Source organism: Cupressus sempervirens, chromosome 4 (genome assembly GCF_028749045.1).
Source record: "Cupressus sempervirens isolate cs-2001-9-10 chromosome 4, ASM2874904v1, whole genome shotgun sequence".
Taxonomy (NCBI): Eukaryota; Viridiplantae; Streptophyta; class Pinopsida; order Cupressales; family Cupressaceae; genus Cupressus; species Cupressus sempervirens.
Window position 1 is genome coordinate 89,271,487 of NC_143121.1, and position 27,393 is coordinate 89,298,879.

Below are 27,393 nucleotides of genomic sequence, written 5' to 3' on the forward strand. Positions count from 1 at the left end.
GTAACATTATTTGTAACTCTAACATTATTTGTAACTCTTACATTACCCCCACCCCGCTCTAAGCAAGATAGTAAAAAATGGTGCCTTGAAAAGCCAAAAAATTAATCAAGTGTATGATACTTCAAAACATGCAAACCTCATCAAACCATAAGAGGCTAGAATTTGTTCATATAAGTTCAATATATTTCTCTAAAGCTAAAATTACATAAATGAACTTCTTTTTATACATCTATTAAGCAATCCCATATATATTTTCTATAAGAGCTTGTATTTTATTGATGTATACTGGATTTCTTCAAGCCCTTTCTTCACCAAGGACTCACCTAGGCTTCTCTTCTGGCCTACTAGGGTTCCTCTTTGTCACCCTAACCTCAAGAGGATTGCTATCCTAGCCTCCAATCTTCCCTATCCAGCCACACCAATGTTTTTACAACTTGCATCCATCATAGAGACATTCCAACTCACTCATGAAATTCTCAAATTCAACAAACATGGTCTTTGTACCTTCAACTTGGAGCGAGGGTGTAATGTCCCCATTTTAGCAGTTGACCAAGTGTGTGTGTGTTAGCCTTGTTCTACATGGTCCCGAGGGCTAACGAAGGGTTTAATGGGATCTTGGAGTGTTTTGGCCTAGTCATTTCCAGTTTGGGCCAAAACAAAGTTGATTTACTCAGTTTCAGGCATACTTACTATTTTTAGTAAGTCGGCAGGACACAGTGCAGGTCAATTTTGGTGATTGGATTCGATACTCCTCGGTGAGAGCTTTTCGATGAGCTATCACTCGCATTATTTAGAGTCCGATTGCTAATACATTTTAATGCCTGAAGTTTTATTAAAGTAACGTCTAATTTAATTGTAAAATATTAAAGTGTTACTTTAATATTTATTTTATGGTGATGTGTACCCAAGGGAGACATAAGAGGTATTTTAATATATGTTTTATATTACACATCTTTTATCCCACATTGCCCATGTGAGTTGAGCGAACCCGTGGGAATAGAATAAAAGGAAGCATTTGTGGCTTCATTAGACAGGTTGAATATGAGAAGAAATTGGTGTGTGAGTTGCAGCTTTGTTCTTGGCATTTGAGGACGTCTATCCTCTCTTGTAACATTCTAGACGTCATTCCCTTGGGTTTTGGCCTTTGGAATTCTTTCTTATTGGCTTCATTATCAGGCAGTTTAGTTGCATTTCCGGCTACAGGCAGATTTGATATTTTGCTCATATCTTCTTCACTACTTGTCTGACGCTTATGCCGCTTGGAGGGAATGGTATTATGAAGGTAGTGGACTAATTGGAGGACAAAGTATTGTAGCAGCAAATCCATAAGCATGGGCTGGAGTATTATGACAATATTGCTGAAGTAATTAGTGAGTTGATAAATCTGCCATGTATTTGGTTTTATGAATTCTGAAAATAACATTTTATTAGCAGTCGTTCATTTCCACTTTGCATATTATTGTAGTTTCTTTCTTGTTTATGTTGTATGATACCAATTCCATGCACGAAACACAACAAACAAATAAACGTTTGATTTTTGGAGTTATAAGGGGTTTTAAGAAGTTGAATGCAAACTGTTTGACATAATTCCTTTAAGCAATTTGGTTTAGTTTTTTGGGACATCCAGGGGTGCCCATTACAGTGGTATCAGAGCTATAAGTCCTGTCATCCTGTGGAGGTCTTATAGGGAATTTGGAACAGCCGGATAGAGGGAAAAAGTGTTTGACGAAATGTCAAAACACAAAAATCAGAAATAAATAAAAACCACAGGCTAAGCATTTATGTTTGAGCATGCGACAGGGGTCTTATAATTTCTGCGATACCAGAGCAAGACAAAATAGGATTTCAGACTTGCAAAGCAAACAGTCTAGTACATCCGTACAGGGGGACATTGAATCCAACCATACAGACACAGAGGAGATATTATGTGATCAGGACAATAATATGGGTGATCGAGATGACAGGAATACAGGATTAGGCGGAGGCAGAAATGCTGGTCCAGATCAAGGGGAGGTACTATTCTGGTAGTTACTGGATACATTAGAGCAGGGGCAGCGTATGCAGCAGGAGCAGAATAGGCGAATGGACATGATGTTGCAGCTCATGGCTAGACAGATGGGTGTCAATACTAATCCAGGTGATGCCAACAACAGAAACAATAACAACGAGGGAAACAATAACCATGAAGGCCAAGGCAACAACAATGGTCCTCAGAATAACATTAATGGTAATAATGGACACGACAACAATGGGAATGAGGCTGATAACTTTAGACACGTTGCATGCCCAGCACGGACTACGAGCTCGAGACCTCTTCTACCCACTTTCCCACCCAAAGATCTGGTTCAACCAGTAAACGAACCGCAAATTACCGAGTTACAGGATCAGTTCAGGAGGGACTGGGAGGCTAGTGGACCAGAGTTTCAGGCAGATATTTCTCTTAGAGATTATATGGACTTGAAGATGAGACACATGCCTAAAGCAGGAGGGAGGAATCAAAACTTTGAGCTGAGGAAGAAAGTTGGAAAACTTTCTTTACCTTATTATGATGCTTTAGGGAAGATGACTGCACGAGCTTGGGTGCAAAAGGTAGATATATACTTGCAGCTAAATCCTATGCCTGAGGAGGAGGCTATCAAGTATGCGGCTATGCACTTGGATGGCATTGCACATGAATGGTGGCATCATGGCATGGTGACTTTGGGGCATAATCAGATTACATCCTATGAGGAATTCACTGAAACATTGATTGGGAGATTTGACACTAAGGATCCTGAGTTACATTTCAAGGAGCTAGCACAGTTAAAACAGTCAGGTTCTGTGGATGCTTACATTGTCGAGTTTCAGTGCTTGTCTGTACTTGTTACTGATATCTCTCCTAGGAGATTGGTGGTGTTATTTTGTGATGGTCTTGCCGATCCATTACGAGGTTGGGTGAAGGGACATGATCCACTCGTGTTAGCTGAAGCAACTAAAAAGGCATGAGATTTAGCCCCTTCAGTATACAAAGGAAAAAACCATTCAACAGATTCTTCCTACCGCAAGGACAAAGACAAAAAATCGTTTCAGAAAGAGTATAGCAAACCCAAAGAAGGATCAAAAGGACTAGACAATGAAACTTTGAATGAACTTCGAAAGAAGAAGCTGTGCTTCCATTGTAGAGAGCCTTGGGACTTATCTCATAAATGTTCTCTCAAGGCTAAGGAAAATCAAATGGAGTATTTTTCAGCAGAAGAGTCAGAGTCAGAAGGGGAGGATCAGCACTCCGATTTAGATGAGGGTAACATTATAGAGGAGAGCAACATTCCTAAGGATGATAGATCGTTGGCACGCTTGACAGGGGCCCAAAAGGAAATCACATTTAAGGTCAGGGGTACTATCCAGGGGCAGAAAGTGATATCTCTTATTGACATTGGGGCTACACATAACTTCATAGATGCACAGTTGGTAGCCAGGAGAGGGTTACAAACAGAGGAGCATGATGGGTTTAGAGTCATGGTGGCTAACGATGATAAGTTATTATGCACTCGGAAGATATCTAATCTTCGCATCAGGTTTGGAGATGGCTATGAGTTGGAGGATGAGTTCTATGTTGTGGACATGGGAGATTATGATGTCATCCTCGACATGACATGGATGGCTTCACTAGTTGAGTTCACACTCAATCTAGTGAAATTGGAGATGAGATTCTAGCATGAGGGCAGAACTGTGGTACTTAGAGGGCTTTCAGATGGAGGTTGCAGAGTAGTGTCCTTGAGGAGAATGCAGAGACTTTTTCATCATGATGACATAGAGTGGGCAGCAGAGTGCCACATTATGCCAACTTCACCAGAGCCACAAGAAAAGAGTCATCCACTAGATGTCCAGAAGATACTTGATAGACACGCTAAAGTATTTAGCGATATTCCTCATGGGGTTCCTACTGACAGAGGGATGGAACATGTTATTGAGCTCGAGGAGGGAGCCAAACCAGTTATGATTACTCCCTATCGTCATCCTAAGAAACACAAGGATGAGATAGAGAAGGCGATTAAGGATTTGTTGGAGATGCGGCATATCAGGCCCAGTAAGAGCCCCTTTGCTTCAGCAGTAGTATTGGTAAAGAAGAAGGATGGGACGATGCGCATGTGCATTGATTACAGGGCACTGAATAAGAAAATAATTAAAAACAGGTATCCCATTCCTAGGATTGATGAGCTGATTGATGAGTTGCATGGGGCATGCTTCTTCACCAAAATTGATTTGCGATTTGGATACCATCAGATCAGGATGAGAGCAAAGGACATTGAGAAAACAGCCTTCCGATGTCACTATGGCCACTTTGAGTTCATGGTTATGCCATTTGGTCTAACCAATGCACCTGCTACATTTCAAAGTTGTATGAACCAGGTATTCAGGAAGCAGCTGAGGAGATTTGTCTTGATCTTCTTTGATGACATCTTAGTCTTCAGTAAGACCTGGGAGGAGCACTTACATCATCTAGAGGAGGTGTTATCTATTTTGGAGAGAGAGTCATTTTATGCCAAGGAATCTAAATGTGAGTTTGGCATGACTGAGCTCCTTTACCTGGGGCATATCATTAGTGCAGATGGCATTCGGGTTGATCCCGAAAAGATTAGAGCTATTGTAGAGTGGCCTACTCCCACAAACCTTACACAGCTTAAGGGATTCTTTGGTTTATGTGGTTTTTATAGGAGGTTTGTTAAGGGATTCTCACAGATTGCTACACCCTTGACAGATCTTATCAGGAAAGGAGCCTTCGTGTGGACAGGGGCAGCACAGAGGTGTTTTGAGCATTTCAAGCAGGTAATGTCTTCATGTCCAGTTCTAGCTCTACCGAATTTCACGAAGCCTTTTGAGCTTCATTGTGATGCATCAGGTGATGGGATTGGAGCAGTATTGATGTAGGAGAAGCATCCCATTGCATTTGAGAGTAGGAAGCTCCGAGGAGTTGAGAAAAGTTATTCTGTCTATGACTGGGAGATGTTGGCCATAATGCATGCATTGGCCAAATTTTGATCATATTTGGTAGGTGGACTTTTTGTGATCAAGACTGATCACAACAGTATTAAATACTTCATGAGCCAGCGTGATCTTAATGACCGGCAACAAAAATGGGTGACTAAATTGTAGGCTTATGACTTTGACATAGAGTTTGTCAAAGGTAAGAAAAATGTGGTGGCTGATGCCTTATCTCGGAGACCTCACTTATGTGCTCTGGCAGAGATTTCAGGAGATTGGAGAGATCGGATTATAGCAGAGTATGTCAGAGATGCTTGGGCTTCTGGATTGATTTCAGGTACCATACAGGATGATCGCTATGAGGTGATAGATGGATTGATCAGAGTTCAGGACAGGGTTTATTTGATTCCGTCATCACATTTGAGAGAGGTGATACTGAAGGCATTTCATGATGCACCCATAGCTGGACATCCGGGGATCTTCAAGACCTACAGGCAGATCCGAGAGCGATTTTCATGGAAAGGGCTCAAGGATGATGTTCAGAGGTATGTCAGGGAGTGTGTGGTTTGTCAACAGAATAAGGGAGAGCACACATTTCCTGCAGGTTTATTACAGCCCTTGCCCATTCTTGATAGGAAATGGAAAAGTATTTCGATGGACTTCATCACTGGTTTACCACGAGTGCAGGGAAGGGATTGCATCTATGTGGTGGTGGACCGCTTGACAAAGTTTGCTCACTTCTTTGCTATTCCGTCCACTTACACAGCAACACAGGTGGCATATCTTTTCTTTAAAGAGATATTTAGGTTACATGGGTTGCCCAGATTCATTGTCAGCAACCGGGATAGTAAGTTTATGAGTATTTTTTGGCAAGAGTTGTTTAGGTTGTGTGGTACAGATCTTACACCTAGCACTAGTTATCATCCACAAACAGATGGGCAAACAGAGATTGTGAATAAATGGGTGGAAGGATATTTGAGGAACTATGTAACTACACAACAAAAGGCTTGGATCAGATGGTTGCATATGGGAGAGTATTGTTATAACACCACTTATTATATGTCCATCAAGATGACTCCTTTCATGGCACTCTATGGTTATGAAGCACCTAGCTTCATGGATTTAGTTTTGGGGGACAGTAGAGTGCCCAAAGCCAAAAACTTATTGCAGGATAGTCAGGACATCCTGAAAGTGCTAAAAGAGAATGTACAACAGGCCTAGAATCAATAGAAATTGTATGCTGATCAGCACCGAATAGAGCGTAGCTTCGAGGTAGGGGATATGGTTTACTTGAGGCTACAATCATATAGACAGTCATCGCTCAAGAAGAGCGGAGCTGAAAAGTTGAAACCTAGATTTTATGGTCCCTACAGGGTGATTCGCAAAGTGGGCAAAGTCGCCTATGAGCTTGAGCTTCTAGAGGGCAATCGAGTGCACAATGTGTTTCATGTGTCTAGGCTTAATAAAGCCATTGGTCAGAGTGTAGTGCCTTTTGCAGATTTGCCCCCTTTGGATGAGGAGGGGAAGCTTGTGTTAGTACCTGAGGCTATTCTGGATACCAGAGAGAGGAAGCTTAGAAACAGGATAGTGAAGGAGTATTTGGTCAGATGGAAAGACCTGCCGGAGGAAGATTCTACATGGGAGAGTGAGCAAGTTATTCAGCAGGCTGGACTGAGATTGCTTGAGGACAAGCAATTTCAAGGGGGGCGGACTGTAATGTCCCCATTTTAGCAGTTGACCAAGTGTGTGTGTGTGTTAGCCTTGTTCTACATGGTCCCAAGGGCTAACGAAGGGTTTAATGGGATCTTGGAGTGTTTTGGCCTAGTCATTTCCAGTTTGGGCCAAAACGAAGTTGATTTACTCAGTTTCAGGCATACTTACTATTTTTAGTAAGTCGGCAGGACACAGTGCAGGTCAATTTTGGTGATTGGATTCGATACTCCTCGGTGAGAGCTTTCCGATGAGCTATCACTCACATTATTGGGAGTCCAATTGCTAATACATTTTAATGCCTGAAGTTTAATTAAAGTAACGTCTAATTTAATTGTAAAATATTAAAGTGTTACTTTAATATTTATTTTATGGTGATGTGTAACCAAGCGAGACATAAGGGGTATTTTAATATATGTTTTATATTACACATCTTTTATCCCACATTACCCATATGAGTTGAGCGGACCTGTGGTAATAGAATAAAAGGAAGCATTTGTGGCTTCATTGGACAGGTTGAATATGAGAAGAAATTGGTGTGTGAGTTGTAGCTTTGTTCTTGGCATTTGAGGACGTCTATCCTCTCTTGTAACATTCTAGACGTCATTCCCTTGGGGTTTGGCCTTTGGAATTCTTTCTTATTGGCTTCATTATCAGGCAGTTTAGTTGCATTTCCGGCTACAGGCAGATTTGATATTTTGCTCATATCTTCTTCACTACTTGTCCGACGCTTATGCCGCTTGGAGGGAATGGTATTATGAAGGTAGTGGACTGATTGGAGGACAAAGTATTGTAGCAGCAAGTTCATAAGCATGGGCTGGAGTATTATGACAATATTGCTGAAGTAATTAGTGAGTTGATAAATCTGCCATGTATTTGGTTTTATGAATTCTGAAAATAACATTTTATTAGCAGCCGTTCATTTCCACTTTGCATATTATTGTAGTTTCTTTCTTGTTTATGTTGTATGATACCAATTCCATGCACGAAACACAACAAACAAATAAACGTTTGATTTTCGGAGTTATAAGGGGTTTGAAGAAGTTGAATGCAAACTGTTTGACATAATTCCTTTCAGCAATTTGGTTTAGTTTTTTGGGACATCCAGGGGTGCCCATTACAGAGGGATTAATTCCTAGGGATTTTAGACTTCCTGTAACCTCCTGGACTCAAAATTCATAGGTTTCCCTATCGCTTCCTTCAAATTTGACAAATCTATCCTATAAGATCTATTAGATTTCCACAATCCATGAGAATGAGATATGCTTTCTGGATTTGATTGTGTAGAGTTTTTTATCATCAACGTTCCAGATCATACTACATGATCCATCATCAGGATGCAGGAGAAGAACATAAAATGAAGAACATCATTTTATGTTCTTCTCCTGCATCCTGATGATGGATCATGTAGTATGATCTGAAATGTTTATGATAACAAACTCTACACAATCAAATCCAAAAAGCATATCTCATTCAAATCTATCCTAATTAGACTTAGTTAAATTAGGCCTCCAAACTCAGTTTTTGGACTATAACTCCAAATTCCCCTTAACAAGGTGGAAAAATAATTTCCAATATGGATACCCTTTTGGAAAAATTTGCAAGATTTTGTGGGTTTGAGGTTCTCAACTTGTCTATACACCACCTTACTACTTTTATGCCTAGAAATAAGGGTTTCAAACATCTCATGTGAACACTTGCTAGGGTCTAATAAAACAATTGGAAAATCTTGTCTTGGAAACTTCTCCTCACACACATGCCTTCCTCATACATCCCTCCTCCTTCTTCAACTCTTAGATTGAACTTTCTGACACATTCAATCCATCAAAATCAACTTGCTAGCATCGTGATAGCGTAGCCAAGCATTGAAAGCTTGCCTAGGGCATTACTTGAAAAATAACAAACTAGTTTGCCTAGACTCCTCCTTTGCTATATATATTGTATAGAGACTCCACCTCCATATCCCTCAAGACCATGATGATTCCACGGTGAGGGTTCGTGGGGGAGCCATTTTCTGCAAAATTACCAAAATAGGACCAACAAACTATCTATTCACAAAAGATCTTCTAACTATGAATAAATAAACTCTTCAAAACTTGAAATCTAAACCAAAATGTATTGTAAGAATATGAAATCCAAGGATCAAATGAAAACAGAAGCCCTTCAATCCATTAAAGCACTCATGGAACCAAAAACACAAAAAACTATTAAATCTGGAACAATAATTCGTGGCTTTTAGTTTTCAAACTCCACTTATTACATCTTCCAACCCTTGGAATGGGTCTCCTTCGTGGTTTTTTCTTAGAGGTTTTAGACAATTACCATAACTATCAACCCCATCCTTGCGTTATGCAACTTTCTTGTCAAATCTTGTCATGCAACTTTTCAAAATTGTTGACAACTTTTTTGCAACTCCTAGCAACTTTTGCATCTAACCCTTGGAAACTTCCAAATAGGCCTAAATTATGGTCTCTTTATGATGTCTAAGCCTGATCTGACCTTCACAACATCAACTTGCCTAATTTGGACCAATTTTGCCTAACTGACAACTTTTGCAACAATTGACATCTTTCCCACCTTTGCATCAAATGACAATGTATGCCCTCCAACCTATGCAAAAAAATGTAAAAACACCATAGAGGACAAATTACACTCAAAATCAAACTTTCCTCAGACTTCTAGGGTATAAGACCCATAACTGTCATGTCCCCTATTCAAATAATTAAAAAAAAAAAAAAAAACTTTGCTAAGGCAAGCAGGCTCCAAAAAGATGAAATTTCAGAAAAAGGGGTTAATCTTTGGAAACCAATGGACTAATAAATAAAAATTATTATTAAATTATATTTTATTAACCCCTCTTGGACGTGAGTTAGGGTTATGCCCTCTTTAAAAGGGGTTTGGAGGCATTTTGGGCTCATTCTACATCTTGATTCTTGCTAATTTTCTTGTTGTTCTTCAGAGGCTGCCAAACCTGTGGAGAAGGAGACCCAAGAATGGGAGTTTGCAGGTTTCCAGGAAGGCCAAGGACGGGAGTTTGAAGCCATTCCATGTGCATGCTCATACAGAGTTTGCCTTTGTGCTGGATAGTGCCAATTTGGGTGTTTTCGAGGTTGTTTTTTATTTGAGTTTGGGTTTTCAGTTGAGTGTTTCATATCAGTTTGGTTTGCTGCTATATTTTAGACGTTATGATGTTAAAATAGAGCTGAATATATGTATTGGGTTGTGATTAAACTTCTGAGATAGTTTATGAGTGTTTTGTGGTGTTTCCGAGCATTTTTGTGTTAATTTCGGGAGCCCGATTGAGCATAGTTTTGCCCTACATTTGTGAGCTGTTGTGTAAAGGCTATACAAATCTGGAAATGTCATTTTTTAGGCTGTTATGCTGCTGAAATTTCTGTAAAAATGTCCATTTTCAGATTTATTAATAATTTGTGAAGTTGTGAAGTTTTTGGCACTAATTTGGACATACCCGATTTGGGCTTTATTGGGAAATTGGCAGATCTTTGTAATATTGGTTGTTTGATTTTAAAGTTCTGATTTGAGGCTGGAAATATCAATAAAAATCAGTAAAGGGACATTTCAATAACCCTGATCTTGCTTCCTAACAACCAAAACACAAGGTAACCAAAAATATCTAGAATGGATTGAGCCTAGTCAAATCCATCTAGGAGAAAACACACATGAGCTTCTAAGGTCCAAACACATCCAACTAACTTGGCTAAGGTCAGTATAAGCCAAAAAACAAAAATGTGGAACTAGGACTAGGAGTTGGCCTAGGTGCTCCTGCACCATTTATAGTCATCACAAAATTGTAGGAGCTATAACAAAGTTTAAACAAATATACTAGAATAGAATCAAATGTTCCCCTTGCCACACATTAGATCAAATCAAAGCAAACTACTGACCACATTAAATGTTCTATTATAATCATTATCGAGTATAACCAAAATATTTTAATTGATGACTTTTTATCGACATTGACATTTAAAATAGCGCGAGATAATGCATTTCATCCATTGCAACATAAAACACATTAGGAGAGCTTTATTTTTTCTATTGGATCGATGCATAAAGATAAGATTACGATGGGAGGCAATATAAATACGACCAAGGATAAGATTGCAATGGAACACAATTGGAAGATGACTAAAGATAAGATTACACTCAAAGGCAATTGAAATATGACTAAAGATAAGATTATACTAGAAAGCAATTGAAAGACGACAAAAGATGAGATTACAATGGAAGACGATCGTAAAATGAAAGATTACATGAAAATAAAATCAAAAGATTGCTGAAAATAAAATTACAACAAAAAGAGATCAATAGACTACTAATAGTAAACAATAATCAAAACATCATAATAAAATATGAAAGATTAATTTTTGACATAAAACAAAATATCGAAGTAAATTGTTCCCTTCACATACACACAAAACTACCAACCATATTTAGAAAACACTACAACATGAGACAATTTTTAACAATATGAAACAGGGTTTATAGACAAAACCTCCCACAAACATAACCCATCCACCATCTTAACTACTAAAGCCTTGAAAAGGAGCCCCCCCTAGATATACACAATTTACTCAGTCCAATCAAATCCAATATTTGAGGAGTTTGGCCTAGAGTCTTTGTAATGGAAGCCCGTACGAAGTCTAAAGACAGTCAGTAAACATCATTTTTAACATCTCACCCACCGCTGGAAAGAGACTCTTAGAGACTCCGCTTCTTAAAATGAAAAAATTTAAAAACAAAATTAGGCGAGCTTATTGTTGTTTTTTCCTCGCGAAAAAGAGCATAGGATACCATGCGGTAAAAAAAATTGCATTTGATACGTTGCTCGAATCCGGTGAAATTAAACGTTTTCAAATCATATTCAAATTATCTTATTCCGAGTGAGTCGTAAAACCAGAAGGAAAAAGCTCGGCCGGCCCAACTTACCAAGCACGCGTCTCTGACATAAATAAGCCTTTGGCCCGTCACCGTTATACGTTAAATAAAATTTAAGCAAGCTTAACAGCATTGATAATTCGACATATGTAGCGATGGATGCAGACAGAGGACAGGAGGAAGCAAACAAAGCTGTATGACTTCACAAGATCTGCTAAAATCAGGTATTTTTGCTTCCTGTTTTCGGAAATCTAGCCGTCAAATCTGTACAGACGAGGTTAAATTTGAGGAAATGTGAGCCGTACGGGGTTGGATATGTATGGAGTACGCGAAAATGGCGGGCTTGAGCTTGGCGGAAATGGCGCTTCTGAGATGTGGTGATGATATTTGAAGTGTTGCAGTGAGTGAGTGTTGAAGGGTTTGAGGGTGAAGATGGGAGATTTCTGAGATTGGAGTGTGAGTAGTGGTGGTTTTGAGCATGTTCTGCGAGTTTGATGTTTTTGAAGAAGAGGTGGCTTCTTTGAGGGTTTCAAGGGTGGAGCCGGGCGATTTTTCAATGTTTTGAACGTTTTTCGAGGCGGAGCTTGTTCGTTGATGATTTACACAGGTGATTGAGGGTTTGGAAGGGTGGAGATTAATGCAGCCGAGACTTTCTGTGGAGGGAAGCTCGAAGGACGAGGACTCTGGATTTTGAGCTTGAGGTGTGAGAAGTTGCGCCTGTGAGACAAAAGGTGGGTCTCTAGGGTTTGAGCTGTGAAGTTTATTGCTCTCGAAGTTGTTTTACGGAGGAAAGAGGAATCAGCTGTCAATGCAGGCGATTTTTTGATAACTGTTGATTTTGAGCTTAACTGCGAGTTATGTTGCTTTTCAGTTCTCGTGTCGGAGTGAACGTGTGACTGCCAGATTTTCAAGATTGGCAAATGGACAGATTTGGACATTTTGAGCTCTTTTATGGCTGACATTGTTTTTTTGGACCTTTGCAGACGCGTGTGAGGATTTGAAACGTGAAAAGTCGAGTTTCGGTGCTCATTCGACAGGATAAAGTGCCGTCATTGATATTCTTCGCAGTGTGAATGTCGTGAGCTTCTTCTATGTGGCAGTAGTTTCTGGGAACTTTATTTGGCTGAACAAGGCTCTGAACGCTGTAGTTGAAATTTTGCACCCGATCCGCTCGCAAAATACTGAAATTGCATATTCTGGTTTGACGATTCGATAAGTATTTTGAAAGTGCTAGTCTGGATTTTTCCAGTTCTTTTGCAGCGGACAATGTTGTTATGCATAGCTGACATGGCTCACAATTGGTATTTCTAAATTTTCTGAAAATTATTGAATAAATGAATTTCAACTGTTCAATGCTCACAACGGGAAATTTAATTCTATACTCATACTGAAGTTTTCTTCTGATCGCACAGGAATTGATGAGTATGAGCTAGAGCAGAATTAGGGTGAGTACTGCGCTTTAATTCAGTGGGGTTTCAGTGATATAGCAATAGTTGCAGGGAAATAGTCGGGGTTTGATGAGATTAAGTTCGAGGGGACAATTCTGTGATTGAGGGGTTGGGATCTTGGAATAAGCTTAATGGCTGACTTCCACAGCTACACTGAGGAAGAGGATTTATGGGGCACTGCCAATGGGAATATTGATCAGTGGGGAGTGGAACATGATTCCTTGGGATCTTTGCTTACACCTTCAGCCTCGTTTAAAGGTGAGGGAAAAGGTAGTAAGAAGAAAAATTTGATGAGGTCCCCAAATATGGAAGGGGAGGACATCATTCATCTCTTACATGGTTCTGATCCAGTCAAGGTTGAACTTAACCGACTTGAGAATGACGTGCGGGGTAAGTTTCTTTGCCTCTCCGGGGTAATCCAAAAAAGAGTGGAATTTATTTAAAATTCTTTTTGCTGTTTTGGCAAGAGTTTGTGGAATCAATTCTTTAGTGTTTCAATTTTATTAAATGAAGAATAAGTTGTATTTTTGGATTGTATGTTTTGGTTCCTCAAGGAAACTATATAAAAAATTATTTTAGATGCTATTCTGTCTTCTGGTTTGACAAAAGCTTGTGGCACGAAATCTTTATTTTTTTCCATTTTGTGAAATGAAGCACATGTTGTGCTTTTGGATTATATATTTTGATTTCCTAAAGTAGTGTGGTCCTTTTTGCCATTTTCCTTTGCTATACTATCGCTATGAAACATGTTCTGCATAAACACTATTAAGATTACGTTTTATTCTGATTTGAAGAAAGATCAATAAATAGTAAATCATTGTGCAGTTATTGAAAAAATTGACTGTTTGTTCTTCCTTTTTTTTAAAGTACTTTCATGGATTATGGTGCATAAGATCGTTTTTTACCCTTTGTCATGCAGGCAAAATATTTTGAATTTTTCCTTGTCAAAATGACTTATTCTGTCAATGTGCATACACTTTCACAACCACAAGCTTGAGCTTGCAATTTTGGCTTATTTTCTGACAAAGCTATAGATTACTTCCTTTGCTTATAATAATACCAAAAAATTATTCTCAGTTTCCAACAGGATGGCCGTTTCTGTGACAATTTAGTTCTTTTGAATGATAGAAAGTTTGATTGTCCTAACCTGACATGATATACAAGGCTTATGGTATGTATAGAATGTATTGCTTTTCTCAGTTGGAAGGGCGCTGATATGAAATGTGCCTGTCTGTATTCCAGCTATTGCCATTTTTTTGTTAGGCATGGTTTATGTCAAATATTTTCCTAAATGTTTCTAAAACGTACGAGTTTTCTCTATAGTTCAAAGTGCAATAGCTTCTTATAGATAACAGCAATTAGTTTTTCATTGTTTTGTGATGAAAAAATTCAAAATCTCAATATGTTACTGTAGAATTTGCTATGCTTACCGAAGTATGAAATTTGAACACTTAGGGTTTTCCTTGTTTAGTAATTTTTTGTATTGGTAAGCTGAATTTTCTACTATCAAATTCTGTTAAACTGTTCAGAGAAGTGGAATACTTATTACAATATTTTCTCTATAATGGTGTTTTGACACTAGAAAGGTTTACAGGGAAATAATAAATATTTGTAGATCTTTTGTCTGGACACAACATGTAGGACATGTCAAATTATGTTTGAAGTTGACATTTGCCCTTCTTTCTTAACATTTGTCACGAAGTGCTAAGACCACTTTACATTTAAAATTCTCAAATTCTTCTTTGTTATGCATGTGACTTTTTAAATTATGTTCCTATTGGCTATTGGTAATTTTCATGATATGATTAAGGCAAGTCAATTCTTTAAGTCTTCTGAAATGCAAAATGCTTACCATGGAAGTTTGGATATGTTCTTTTTTGACCAAATTATTTTTAAGTTTGAATACATTAATTTTTTTGACCGATTGCTTATGAATATTTACCTGATTCTACTGTTGAAGTCCTATAAGTGCTTGTTCTTTTTGTGAGTGGAAATTAAAAAATGCTTATGTGATTATTGAGTGTGTCATTTTGCTATCCTTGTGCAATTTAGTTCATGATTTTCAAGAATTCTTCCAAATAGTTTGCTCTGTTTTTAAGATTGTGCTTTGTAGGTCCACATCAATGCTAGATAAAACTTTGTAGAATTTGTATATGTATTAGATGAGTTTCCTTTCCCATAAATTTCAATGCTTAGGATGTATCAGTAATATACATCTGAAGAGCAAAAATACTGTTGGTAAGAAATGCTTTTTTAAAAAAAGTTTCAAGAGCATTCTTCTTTTAAAAATCTTTTCCTTTAAATTTTTTAAATTGAGCTGGTGAAGGTTTTTAAGGAGTATGTATATATAATATAACCAGCTTCATGGAGTTGGTTTGTTTTTAACAATTTGTTAAAATGGCATATGTTGCAATATACTGCTGTTTAGAGCAGACTCAATGCATAGAAGTCACCGAGGGGCAGAAGATGTAATTGGGCCTTTTTCTTAAGTATCTCTGATAGAAAACAATGGGTCTGATAATGGAAAAATGGATCATACAAATATATAAGCAAATGATACTTAGCTAGTAGATCAGTGTTGGTTTGACTATATGTTGTTTCTCAGTGGATAATCATGTAGCAAAGAATTTGGATGTGTTACAATGCATTTAAATCAATAAAATTTAATTTGTGAAAGTGTAAGTCACTTTGATAACTCTAGAAGCAATCTGCAGAACTAAAGTTACAATGCATTTAAATCAATAATAGTTATTTGTGAAAGGGTAAGTCACTTTGATAACTCTAGAAGCAATCTGCAGAACTAAAGTTACAACTTATTTCGTAGACATTTTTATGTGTCTCTCCTGCCTTCCCACCTGTAGAAACAATATGCTTTTCACAAAGGTCTGTATATTGATGATTGTGCTTTGTAGTTTTTAAGGATATTAGCTGCCTGTTGTATATCTTTATTATGTTCTCTGTGTGTTCTGGTTTGCATATGCTTACAGACTTCTGCTTGCATGCTTTTTTAGATAAGGATCGTGAATTGGGGGAAGCACAAGCTGAAATTAAGGCTTTAAAATTGACAGAGCGAATGAAAGAAAAGGCAGTTGAAGAGGTAGTCATTTAGGTACTTTTAACGTTTATTAAGTGCCCCAGAGTTCTTCCAACATAATAACCTCTTGACATTATTGTTTCCCAGCTCACTGAGGAACTAAGAAAACAGGATGAGAAGCTTAAGGTGTGCGAGGCATCTCTTGAAAGCAAGGTATTGTTATATTCATTGTGATCATTTCATGCTCCTTGGATTTGAATTTATTTTATACTTTATGAATCTTTCCTTGAACCCATAAATTCTTTTGAATCCTTACCATTTTCGAAAAGATCATGATGAATGATCTCTGACATTCAAATTTTGTAGAACCTTGAAATTAAGAAAATCAATGATGAGAAGAAAGCAGCATTAGCAGCTCAATTTGCAGCTGAAGCAACTCTTCGAAGAGTACATGCTGCTCAAAAGGATGAAGATATGCCCCCTATTGAAGAAATTCTTGCTCCTCTTGAAGCAGAATTGAAACTTGCACGCCAAGAGGTATATGATTAGCTGGTTAATAATTTTTCTTTAGTTCTTTTTTTAAGTAATTAGTTTTTTATGTGTTACTTTGATCCTCGACTGCTTCTAATTTTCAATAATTTTGGCAGATTACAAAGTTGCAAGATGACAACAGGGCTTTGGATCGGCTTACAAAGTCTAAAGAAGCAGCATTGCTTGAAGCAGAGAGAACTGTGCAGTTTGCTTTGGCAAAAGCATCGATGGTTGATGATTTACAAAATAGGAATCAAGAATTGATGAAACAGATTGAAATTTGTCAGGTGGCCATTTGCTTACCAACCTGGAACTGTATTTACTTTAATAGCAAGTTACTGGGGGTTGTGGTTTTAGTGTGTTTCTCATTTGATTAGAAATATCTGATGATTTTACTGTGAAGCCTTCATTCAACCTTTTTTGACATCTGGGCTCAATCATGTGATAGGAAGAAAACAAAATCTTGGACAAAATGCATCGCCAAAAGGTTGCAGAAGTTGAGAAGCTAGGTCAAACAGTTCGTGAATTAGAGGAGGCTGTACTTTCAGGGGGTGCTGTTGCAAATGCTGTGCGCTATTATCAGCGGCAAGTGCACGAATTGATGGTATACAACTATGCTTTTTGGTTCATAGTGCACACACCGTCCTTTTTATATTCAAATGATATACCTAGTGTCAATTTATATATATTGTTTTAGATTCATATTCAAACTAATAGATGGTGTTCCTTTTTAGGAAAGCAAGAAAACACTTGAACGAGAGTTGGCCCGTGCCAAGACGGCAGCAAATAGAGTGGCGTGTGTTGTGGCAAATGAGTGGAAGGATGGAAATGACAAAGTCATGCCTGTGAAACAGTGGCTTGATGAACGGCGCTTCCTACAGGTATCATGTGGCATTATCTCACAGAACTTCAGGTAGTCTTAATTTTGGGCCAAGTTTTCAAAAGATCAATATCTTTGACAGATGACAGATTATTGGATTTATTTCCAGGGTGAAATGCAGCAGCTTCGTGATAAATTAGCTGTTGCAGAACGGACTGCAAAAAGTGAAGCACAACTCAAAGTAGGAAAACTTTTACTTTGCTTGTAACTATTTTTTATCTTTACTTTGGTCATTATGGTGGTTATTGCATACAACTTAACATGCTGGTATCACAGGAGAAATTTCAATTACGACTAAAGGTTGTTGAAGAGGGACTAAGGGGATCACCAAATGTTGTTACTCGACCATGCTCCTCTGAGGGACGAAGCAGTAGCAATGGTCGTTCTCGTCGGCAATCAATAGGTGGTGCAGAGATTGCATCAAAGATTATGTCAAATGGTTTGGGTTCAAGGAGAACATCACTTTCTCAAACCAGGCCTTCAATATCTAGCAATGCAAGTACAGTCTTAAAGAATGCAAAAGGAGCATCCAGGTCATTTGATGGTGGTAGATCATTTGATGGGGGTCGTTCATTGGACAGAAACAAGTCATTTACAAATGGATTTAATGAGAATCATTCAAATAAGAAAAGCAATGGTGTACCTAGAAGTCCTGAATCCCATGATTCTGGTAAAGAGAATTCAGATAATAAGGTGTCTGAATTTACAGAAGTTGGTGCAGATGATTCTGTTTCAGGTGTGTTGTATGACATGCTACAAAAAGAAGTCATAGCTTTGAGAAAAGCTGGCCATGAAAAGGATCAAAGTCTAAAAGACAAGGATGATGCAATAGAGGTACATTTGCTCATTCTAATTGGTTACAACTTAACTTGGCTGACATTCAACACTATTTTAATATTTGCATTTTGATTGATATGGTGCATGTTGCATGTTTCATGTTACATTACTGATATAAGCTCTAAAGTACATTTCAGATGCTGGCAAAAAAAGTGGATACCTTAACAAAAGCAATGGAAGTTGAAGCAAAGAAAATGCGACGAGAAGTAGCTGCCATGGAGAAAGAAGTTGCTTCAATGAGGGTGGACAAAGAACATGAGCAAAGAGCAAGACGTCTAAGCAATACCAAAGGATCTATGAGTAGTGCTCATCTACTTTCTTCTGGACGGTACTGATTCTGTCATTTTCTGATTTTTGCTCTATAATTTGGTAGTTAATAATTTCAATTTTGTATATTCTTGTCCAGAGACGACACTGGTTTTGTGAGTAGACCTTTATTACCATTAAGAATATGATGTTTATAAAACACTTTATCCTCTGTTATATACAATGAAAGCTATATGTATGTTTTTAAAACAAGTTATTTCTGTCAACTCCTTATTTTTAGAACCTGTCACTGTTCAGCCTCAAGGAAGTGCTTGCCTTTTCCCTACAATTTGAAATCCAAAATTAATAATTGAAAGTAGTAAACTTTTATTTATAATTTTAATTATAAGTTGCTAGAAAACACGGGGTTTTGTTATGGGTTTCTGCATTTGGGTTCATAATTTAAAAAAAAATACCAATGTATAACTAGATGTTTAGTTTGGAAAGCATTGCAAGAAATGGAGATGAATCTTGTTATTTTCAGTGAAGAGAGCTAAGCCATATTATACAAAAGTGTACAGTTCATGTACTAAGGTGATTTATTATAAAAATCTCGGTGCAATTATTGAGGAAAACTGAGAGGACTTTCCCAAGGAAAATATGGTTATTTATAAATGATTATTTGGATGACTGAGTACTGCTAAATTTCAAAGGAATAAACACAAACATGTTTATGCAAATGGCAATTTGTTGGTTACAGGAGCATTTATAGATTTATGCTCAAACAGTAAAGATTGTGATCTTGTTCCTTTCTTGTGATATTGCTATGTGTAGTTCTTGTTCCTTACTTGCTAATTTTTGAAGGATCACATTTGATCTATATTTATAGCAAGGAGTTTATAACATTCTAAATAATTTTGTTGGTCAAGTGGGAGTTCTATTTCTAATGCTTAAAAAAAATTTGATCCACACATGTCCTCCCACACTCCCACACTCCCTTTTTGGAATGGGATTTAATTAAAAACTATAATAATGAATGAAAATATGAAAAAAATAAATAAAATGTGGTATAATTAATATTTAATTATTAATGAAAGGTCAAAAGGGGCAAAATGACGAGTTATAGCTCCCTCAGACATGAAATGTAACAGGGAGATCATTTCATTCGAGGACATCTACTGATCATCAATTGGCAAAGAAGCAGTCAATAAATTAGGAATTTAAATGATTATTCTCAAAAGCCAGCAATTAAGGATGAATAGTTGTGACTTGTTTAAAGGGCTGAAGTCATAAAATGTTGTGCCTTCCTTAAGAATATGATATAAGAGGGAGATCATTTCCCTGGGAGGTTGTCATCATGCAAGGAATTAATAAATCATAAATGCAGAAGGAGGAATAAGCCAGATATAAATAATTAATCTCAAAGGCAGCAGTGAAGGGTGGTGAAGACTCGGTTCTTGTAATAGGCGGCAACTCTTTGACCAATAAGGTATCTAAGTTAGTCAAAGAGACTCTATCCAAGCAAAACATTAATGCATCACCACTCATCAATTTATCAAGAAATCAAGCAATCTATCAATCAGCAAAGTTAAAATCAACAACGTGGACAAAAGCAAGCAGTTAAATCATTGTCAATCATCAATTCATCCTGAAATCAAGAATCAATCATCAATTCATCCTGAAATCAAGAATCAATCATCACATGTCTCTTAAGGAATGAAACAATCAATTCAATCATTAATGCATCAATCATTTGAACATCAAACATTCAAACTCATCGTTCATAAGCAATTCAAAAGAGTTTATACCCTCAGTTGAAGAATAAATTCATATGGTAAAAACCAGAATGCAGCAGAAAATAATTTGTTACAAACATTTGAGAATAGAGGATGACCCCCCGCTTTCATGCTCTTACCAAGTTGAACACCTTTCATGCTCTTACCAAGTTGAACAGTTGGAAGGATGACCAGCCTTCCACGCTTGTGGTCTTCTCCAAAGTGGACGGAGAGGTGGAAGGGTGGCCCACCTTCTATTAGAATATTTTAGATTCTGTTAATATTTTAGTATCTTTTGCTGTTTTTAGCGAGCTTTGCAGAATCTTTTATTTATGATTGTTTTGGTGTTTTATTTATTATTTTAATTTAGTCTTCTGAAAAAGACTTTAGCTTCATTTGAAGCTCTGGAAATTTGCTATATGTACCCATTGATTTCATTAATTCAATCAGTTCCAAGTTTCACCTTCCATGCTCTTGGCACGTCAAGGATCAGCAGCCTTGATAATTGCCATTTGCAAACATTTCCAAGGAATTCACGATGTGATTGGTTGGGAGGAATATACTATGTTGTATGGATTTGAATATTACCATTCTTTATATTCCTAATGTCATCTTTTTGTTATTAATATCGTTTATAGACTAAGAAATTAGGAATATCCTCAATAGGGACATTACACACAGGTACGCTTGCACAACTAATTGCTTATGGAGATTCAATATTTTCTTGTTGCCTTTATTGAAATCTATTAGTGGCATGTTATATGTTTCATAAATTTGAGATACTTAGAGAAAGTTTTTTCATCTCATGCAGCAACCAATTGAACAAAATGATAATATCTCTGATGAGAATGTTTCTTCTTTTAGAGAAGTACCTATAGCAACAATTAGGTTTGCAATAATATGCGTATTGTTTCATTCTCTTGTTCGCTGTTGTATATGTCTCATTAACAAGCATCAATCAATCAACTTGCTGCATCCTTAATATGTGTTTCTCCAAGTTTTATAGGATAGGAGGACATAGAGACATAGTTTTGAAGGTGTAAAAAATTAATCAAATAAATTGAAAGCAGCTGAAATTTTAGAAATTATGAATAATGTGCTTGACTTGGTCAATTGTTTCACTTTAAGCTTTCAAGGGGCTTTAGCATTTTAATTTTGTTTCCTAAAAAATTATCATTTTCATATTTTTATATGCACAAAATGGGGAACGCTATTCAATTTTAAAAAGAGAGCATTCCTCCCATACTCCCAAAATCTTGTTATATCCAATGTGTTGATGGATATTATCTTAACTTGTATAACTAGAGAAGAAAATGAGCTATACATTTCTATTATTCTATAAGGAATGATACAAAGATCACTTGGACAATGAGTTTAGTGGTCTTGCACTTGAAGCTGTTTGGACAATGGGTCCCTCTGCCTTCTACAACTCCTAATAGGGTTGGAATGTTCTAACAGGGATTCAAAGTCTCTTAATAGGGAATGATATGTATTGAATGTATTTCATTGGCTCCTAACAGAGTCCATCCTCTAACAAGGAACATTTATATTAGTACATCATTTTGTGGGTACCATCCCCACTGGAGTTTTCCCTCTGATCAAGGGTTTCCCTAGTTAACATATCTGGTGTTATTGTGTACGAGTATCTTCTTATGGTTGTTGATTTGGAGGATGACAACCAGAGAAGAGGACCATTTGCAGTAGATCTCGAACAATTGAGAACTATAAGTATAAAGAATAGCTCAATGAAGTTCACCTTGTGCTCCATCTACTAGATAAGGTTATTATATTATTGCTTAGAGGTAGACAACAAATAGTTGATTCTTGGTGTTGTTTTGAAGCGTCAAATGTTATAATCTATTATATGTTATATTCAAAGGTAGTTCAACAATGACATGAAAAGTCATATATGAATTATTAAAGTCAAGTTAGTATCTAAGTTATAGTCTCTTCATATATTTAAATGTAGGTTAATATGGGAGGTAGTTCAACAATGACATGAAAAGTCATATTAATTATTAAAATCAAGCTAGTATCTAAGTTAGTCTCTTCATATATTAATGAAGGGTGGTTATTTGTAAATGTGTTTTGTTTGTTGTCTCTTGAAATATTGCAAACACTAGTTAGTACTATATTAATAATTAAAATCAAGCTAGTATCCAAGTTAGTCTCTTCTTATTTCAATGGAGGGATGGTCATTTGTAAATGTCTTCTATAGCCTAGATCATCCTTTACTTGTCGTCTCTTAAAATGCTGCCAATATTGTTGATTCCTGGGTTTCCTTTCAAAGCCCCATGAAAACTAAACGTCAACCTACCAAAGAGAGTAGTAGACCATTTTGCCAGCCTTCTCTCTATAGAAAAAGGTACAATTTACTTATGCAAGTTGCTTAGCTAGGAAACAAAAGTGCATCTTATATTATAGGTTACCAATGCCTTGAATATGTAGAGCTTCAACTAATATCTCTAGTCTAGGGCCTAGATTTGTTCAATTACTCAATACGAGGATTCAATTACGCAATGTGGTAAGGGTAGTTTTTGAATATTTTAATTGCAGTTGTAGAGTTTTCTTAAGTAGTTTTTCATGGTAGGCTTTTTATTGATACTAGCTTTTATTGGTGGGCTTTTATTGTACTATTTGAAATTTAGTCCATTGTAAAGTATATTCAAAAGAGCTTACTTCTGGTAAGAAATTTTTACATGTTGGTCTACAATCATAGAGCTCGCCAAATATCATGTTTGAAGTTCAAAAACTTGAAAACATTTGAAAAACTAATTAAAATAATTGAAAGTTGCCTCTGCCTTAAAAAAAGGTAACTGATGTAGTTGAGTATTGAGGAGTGAGCAAATAATTTTCTTGGTTAGATTACAATTCATTTCTTTTGTAGTGGATAATTTATACATTTTTACATAGGTAGGCATGATGATGTCGACTTCAGACTCCATTTTCACATGTCGCCTTGCAAATTTTTTTGCTACTTTTGCTATTTGTCGACTTGAAAAAAATGCCAAACTCATGTCAAAACTTATAGGTAGGCTCACATAGAAATTCAAATTTTATAGGCTTATTTTAGGTTAGAGCAATTAACTTAGTTTTTTTGGATTTGATTGTGTGCATCAATGATTCATATCACACTTAATGATCCTTCATTGTAGAGTGCAATGCACTGTTGAAATCTTTTCACGTTATTTTAGCAAAAATTATGTATTACAAAGTATGATTGAAACGCTGATACAAAATATTGCACAATCAAACCCAGAAACAATTGTATTGCTCTAAATAATGGATTGTAGAAATCTCTTCACATTATTTTAGCTTTTCATTCATTTAGGTTCTTTCTCTCTTTTATAATATTTTAAATATGCATTTTAAATTTTGATAATGGACATTTATAAAATAAAATGCTATTTTATTTTACATTAAAGTTCTTTTTCATTTTGTTAAATATTAGTATTTAATATTTTAATTTTTTTTAAAGTTTATATTCAAACATGAAAAATTAAGATTTTATATTTTAAGCGATTAATTTATTTTTAACATCATGTAAGGATGAATATTAACAAATTGAAATTAAAATATCTAAATGTAAGGAAACAAATAGTATTGTTTAAATTTAAAATCAATAATTTAACAGTTAAATTATAATTTAAAATTTATTTAAAACAATAATTTTGCAGATATGTTACTTATATAGAAAAATAGAAATTATATAAGGTGAATAGAACCATGATTTTATTTTTCTACATATTTTGTCTTTGTTGAACTTATCAATTGAATTTCATTCTTGCCAAATACAAATTTGAACCCAAACCTTGCATAGGTGACCACTTTAAATTCGAGGATGTATACTAAACAATTCTAGTTAAAGAGCAATTATTTTTGCATGTAAATGAAATGAAAACTTTAAATAACCAATAATTTTAGATGCTCCTATTGTAGGGATCCTGTTTTCTAGAAGAAAGCACAATTCTTTGATGAAAGTTGCCTAGTTAGGAAATATTAGGCGCAACATATGTTATGGGTTGATAATGCTTTCATTCAACTATCTGTTGTAGGTTGGAATTGTGTTTGTTCAACTACTCAAGATAAGGATTCAATCAAGTATTACATGATATTAATAGTTTTTATGGTTTACTGTAGCAATGGAGGTAGATTTTCTTGGGCTCCTTCACGTTGGACGTGGGTAAAAAATGTTTTGATGTCTTTAGTTTTTTCAACAATAGCTCATATTTAGTTAGTAGGTCTTGCAGAAGCTGAAGTGATAGAGTCGAGCATTGAAGTAGCATATGCATTTTGCAACATGTAATGGAGGAGCTAGGCAGTGTAATGGAGTAGCAGAGAAGGATAAGAATCAAAGCAGGCCATGCTCTTATTTCCATTTTAAAATTTATTTTTCTTCTCGTGTTGAACATGTGCATTGGATACTTAAAAGCTCCATATTTGGTGTATATATTTTAAATGTAATTTATTTAGTTTGTTTTTTTTAATTTTGATTGATTCTAATTCTTGTAGTTTGTTTGCTCAAAAAAATCAAGCTCCAATTTTTATTTTTATTTTTTATCTTTAGTTTTTAGATTGTAGGAATTGGATAGCCCCTCCTATAAATTGCAATTCGTCGGCCAAACTTTTTAATGTGATTGCTTACTTTGGCACAAAATTCCCTCGAGTACATGTGGGCCGTGTTAGATTGTGGTGACTGATCAGGAAAGTACTTTACATACTTCATAAATTCTTTGGGCCGACATGTAATTATTAATTATGTCCCTAAAGTGGTAAACATACTTGTATAAAAGGGCTTAGGGTTAGGGATTGTTTCAGTGTTGTGATGCGAAAATTAGTTCTTGCGGTGATATTGAGCTGTAAGGGATTACAAATTGTAATCACATTGTAGTCACTGGATCGTAATAGTATCAGATGTGCTGTTTGGTGTATGTAGCCCAGGGATTGGGTGAACCACGTTAAATCTTGGTGTCTTGTGTTCTTTTCTGTGTGATCTATTATTTTCTGATATTGTTTATATATGCATGTAATTGTTATTTTTGTTCGTGGTTTAATCATAACAGGGGGTGTACGCTTTACCTCCTGACCTCATGCCTTCCACAAGAAGCACTTGCTAATTAAGTAAGGCCTCTAGCTTGTTTATTATTTTATTATTTAGAGTTACATGTAAACTCAAAGACTTATAATCCTTATATAGTTAAGTATCTCTACCATTTTAAAAAAGCAACATAATAGAATTTGAACCTATCTCTTGTATTATCCCCATCACCTATCTCTTGGCAACATTGGGTTCAAGAATAGTAATAGAGATTTATATATAAAGTGATTTTCTTTTGTGCATGGAGTTTGGCATTACAATTATTCAACACTCGGTGGTTAATGTGCATTAAATTGAAATATTGTTTATTCCAATATTCAAAAGTGAATAGGGCAATTTTTTAAATATATGCATGCTTCTCGTAGCTTTATTTAAAGTGAATTTCTATGGACAATGTTTATGGATATGAACATGAATATGCAAGCAAAACACAATAGAATCTTGCGAGTACAAAGATTTTTCTTTTTTCTCTAAAAAACTCTTCTGAAAGGCATACATTTCTTGAAATGCACCTCCTTGCAATTGAAGATAGGGGAGTGCTTAAAAATATGAGATATCAAAGGGCTACATTATATGTCCCGTATGTTGGATGTGCACGATTACATAAGTGGAGGTCCAATTTGAATAACTTATCTTTGGTTTTATTGATTGATAGATTGTCCTTGCTTTAACCTAATTAAGGGATTAGATGGCTTGGACAAAGGTAATTATAATATCAAATTCACCTCTGGGCTTTACTCAAGCCTTGTCATTTGAGATATTTTGCACTTAGAATTTGATTTGGTATAATACTTATTATTTAAGACTAGCATAAAGGAAATCTGAATTGAAGGCTATGCTATGAGTATAATTGCTTTAGCTTATCACAATTGAATGATTCACTTCTTTAATTGTTTCTTTTTTTGATGAATTGAAAATGTTTGAAAAAGGTAGTGTTGTAATAATGAAATGGTTATTTGGATTTTTGAGATTTCATGATTTGATTTGTGTCCAATGAAGTCATTCGAAGAGACCTTGAAGAGTCAACATACTAATGATGTCTCTCCTTAGGTAGGTTGGTAGATCTATCCTCAATTATGTTACCTTTAAGCATTTATTTGTAGTCGATAAAATATTGACCTTCAAGCGTTTATCAGTAGGGGATGAAACAATGAAATTATAATCGACTGCTTTGCACTTTGCACTCTTTAGACTCATTCCACATGAAGGTTCTTTTTTTGGACCATTTAAAAATTAAGTCACTCTCATCCACAATGCTCATCACATACAAATCACATACAACTCGCAATTTTTATCAGTGTGGGATCAACTTAATTTTGGTAAGCTTAAATATTTGTGTAAATTAACTAGGGGTTTAAAAATATATCTTTCATTAGATATCTACTTTTTTGTTGGATTTCACTGATGTCTTTGAAGCCATTTGAAGATGATCTTCATGGGTTGTGCTTATGGTAATGACAATTTTTCTTGTATATTAGTGTAATACTTATAAAACGAGTGAATCCACTTTTAAGCATTTATGCAATTGTTGGTACAAAGGTAAAATCAGTGTAATCTGTCTTGGGCTTTTTCTTTACCCTATTTATCCATTGAAAAAGGGTTTTGAGCATGTGAATTTTTCATTTGATTTGTGTAGTTAGCGTATATTGCCTATTGTTATGTCTAATCATATTTGTTATCTATCAATGTATTAATTGCTTGTATTAAGTTTATTGTTGCTTTTGGGTTGTTGTAAGTGTTATCTATATTTGTTATCTATCAATGTATTAATTGCTTGTATTAAGTTTATTGTTGCTTTTGGGTTGTTGTAAGTGTTTGTTTGTTGACAATTGTGTTCCTCTTGGCTATCAACAATTGCTTTAATTATGTTGTGTATTGTTGAAGAACGTAGTATGGTATAGTGAGATGAACTAGAATTCTTGGCCTACTATCCGTGTTCTTCTCTGTAATAAACTTACAAGAGAATACAAACGTAT

At 35.9% G+C, this 27,393-nt stretch overlaps 1 protein-coding gene across 4 annotated transcripts in view; it reads left to right on the top strand.

The window, feature by feature from the left end:
* The first annotated feature begins 11,387 nt into the window (after nt 1–11,387).
* The window catches only part of LOC149560050 (microtubule-associated protein 70-1-like), a 33,233-nt gene continuing 17,227 nt past the window's right edge, over nt 11,388–27,393 (top strand). The window contains exons 1-12 of one of the 4 annotated variants that reach the window (XM_089824436.1): nt 11,437–12,299; nt 12,552–12,869; nt 12,981–13,406; nt 16,028–16,113; nt 16,198–16,263; nt 16,417–16,587; nt 16,698–16,868; nt 17,030–17,185; nt 17,316–17,462; nt 17,571–17,642; nt 17,738–18,295; nt 18,436–18,626. In XM_089824436.1, coding sequence (XP_089680562.1) covers nt 13,148–13,406; nt 16,028–16,113; nt 16,198–16,263; nt 16,417–16,587; nt 16,698–16,868; nt 17,030–17,185; nt 17,316–17,462; nt 17,571–17,642; nt 17,738–18,295; nt 18,436–18,626 — 1,877 coding nt within the window. In that variant the 5' untranslated portion in view covers nt 11,437–12,299; nt 12,552–12,869; nt 12,981–13,147. Of the gene's footprint in view, nt 12,870–12,980; nt 13,407–16,027; nt 16,114–16,197; nt 16,264–16,416; nt 16,588–16,697; nt 16,869–17,029; nt 17,186–17,315; nt 17,463–17,570; nt 17,643–17,737; nt 18,296–18,435; nt 18,634–27,393 lie in introns of those variants that run through there. The other 3 variants (XM_089824437.1, XM_089824435.1, XM_089824438.1) reach the window with 3 other exon arrangements.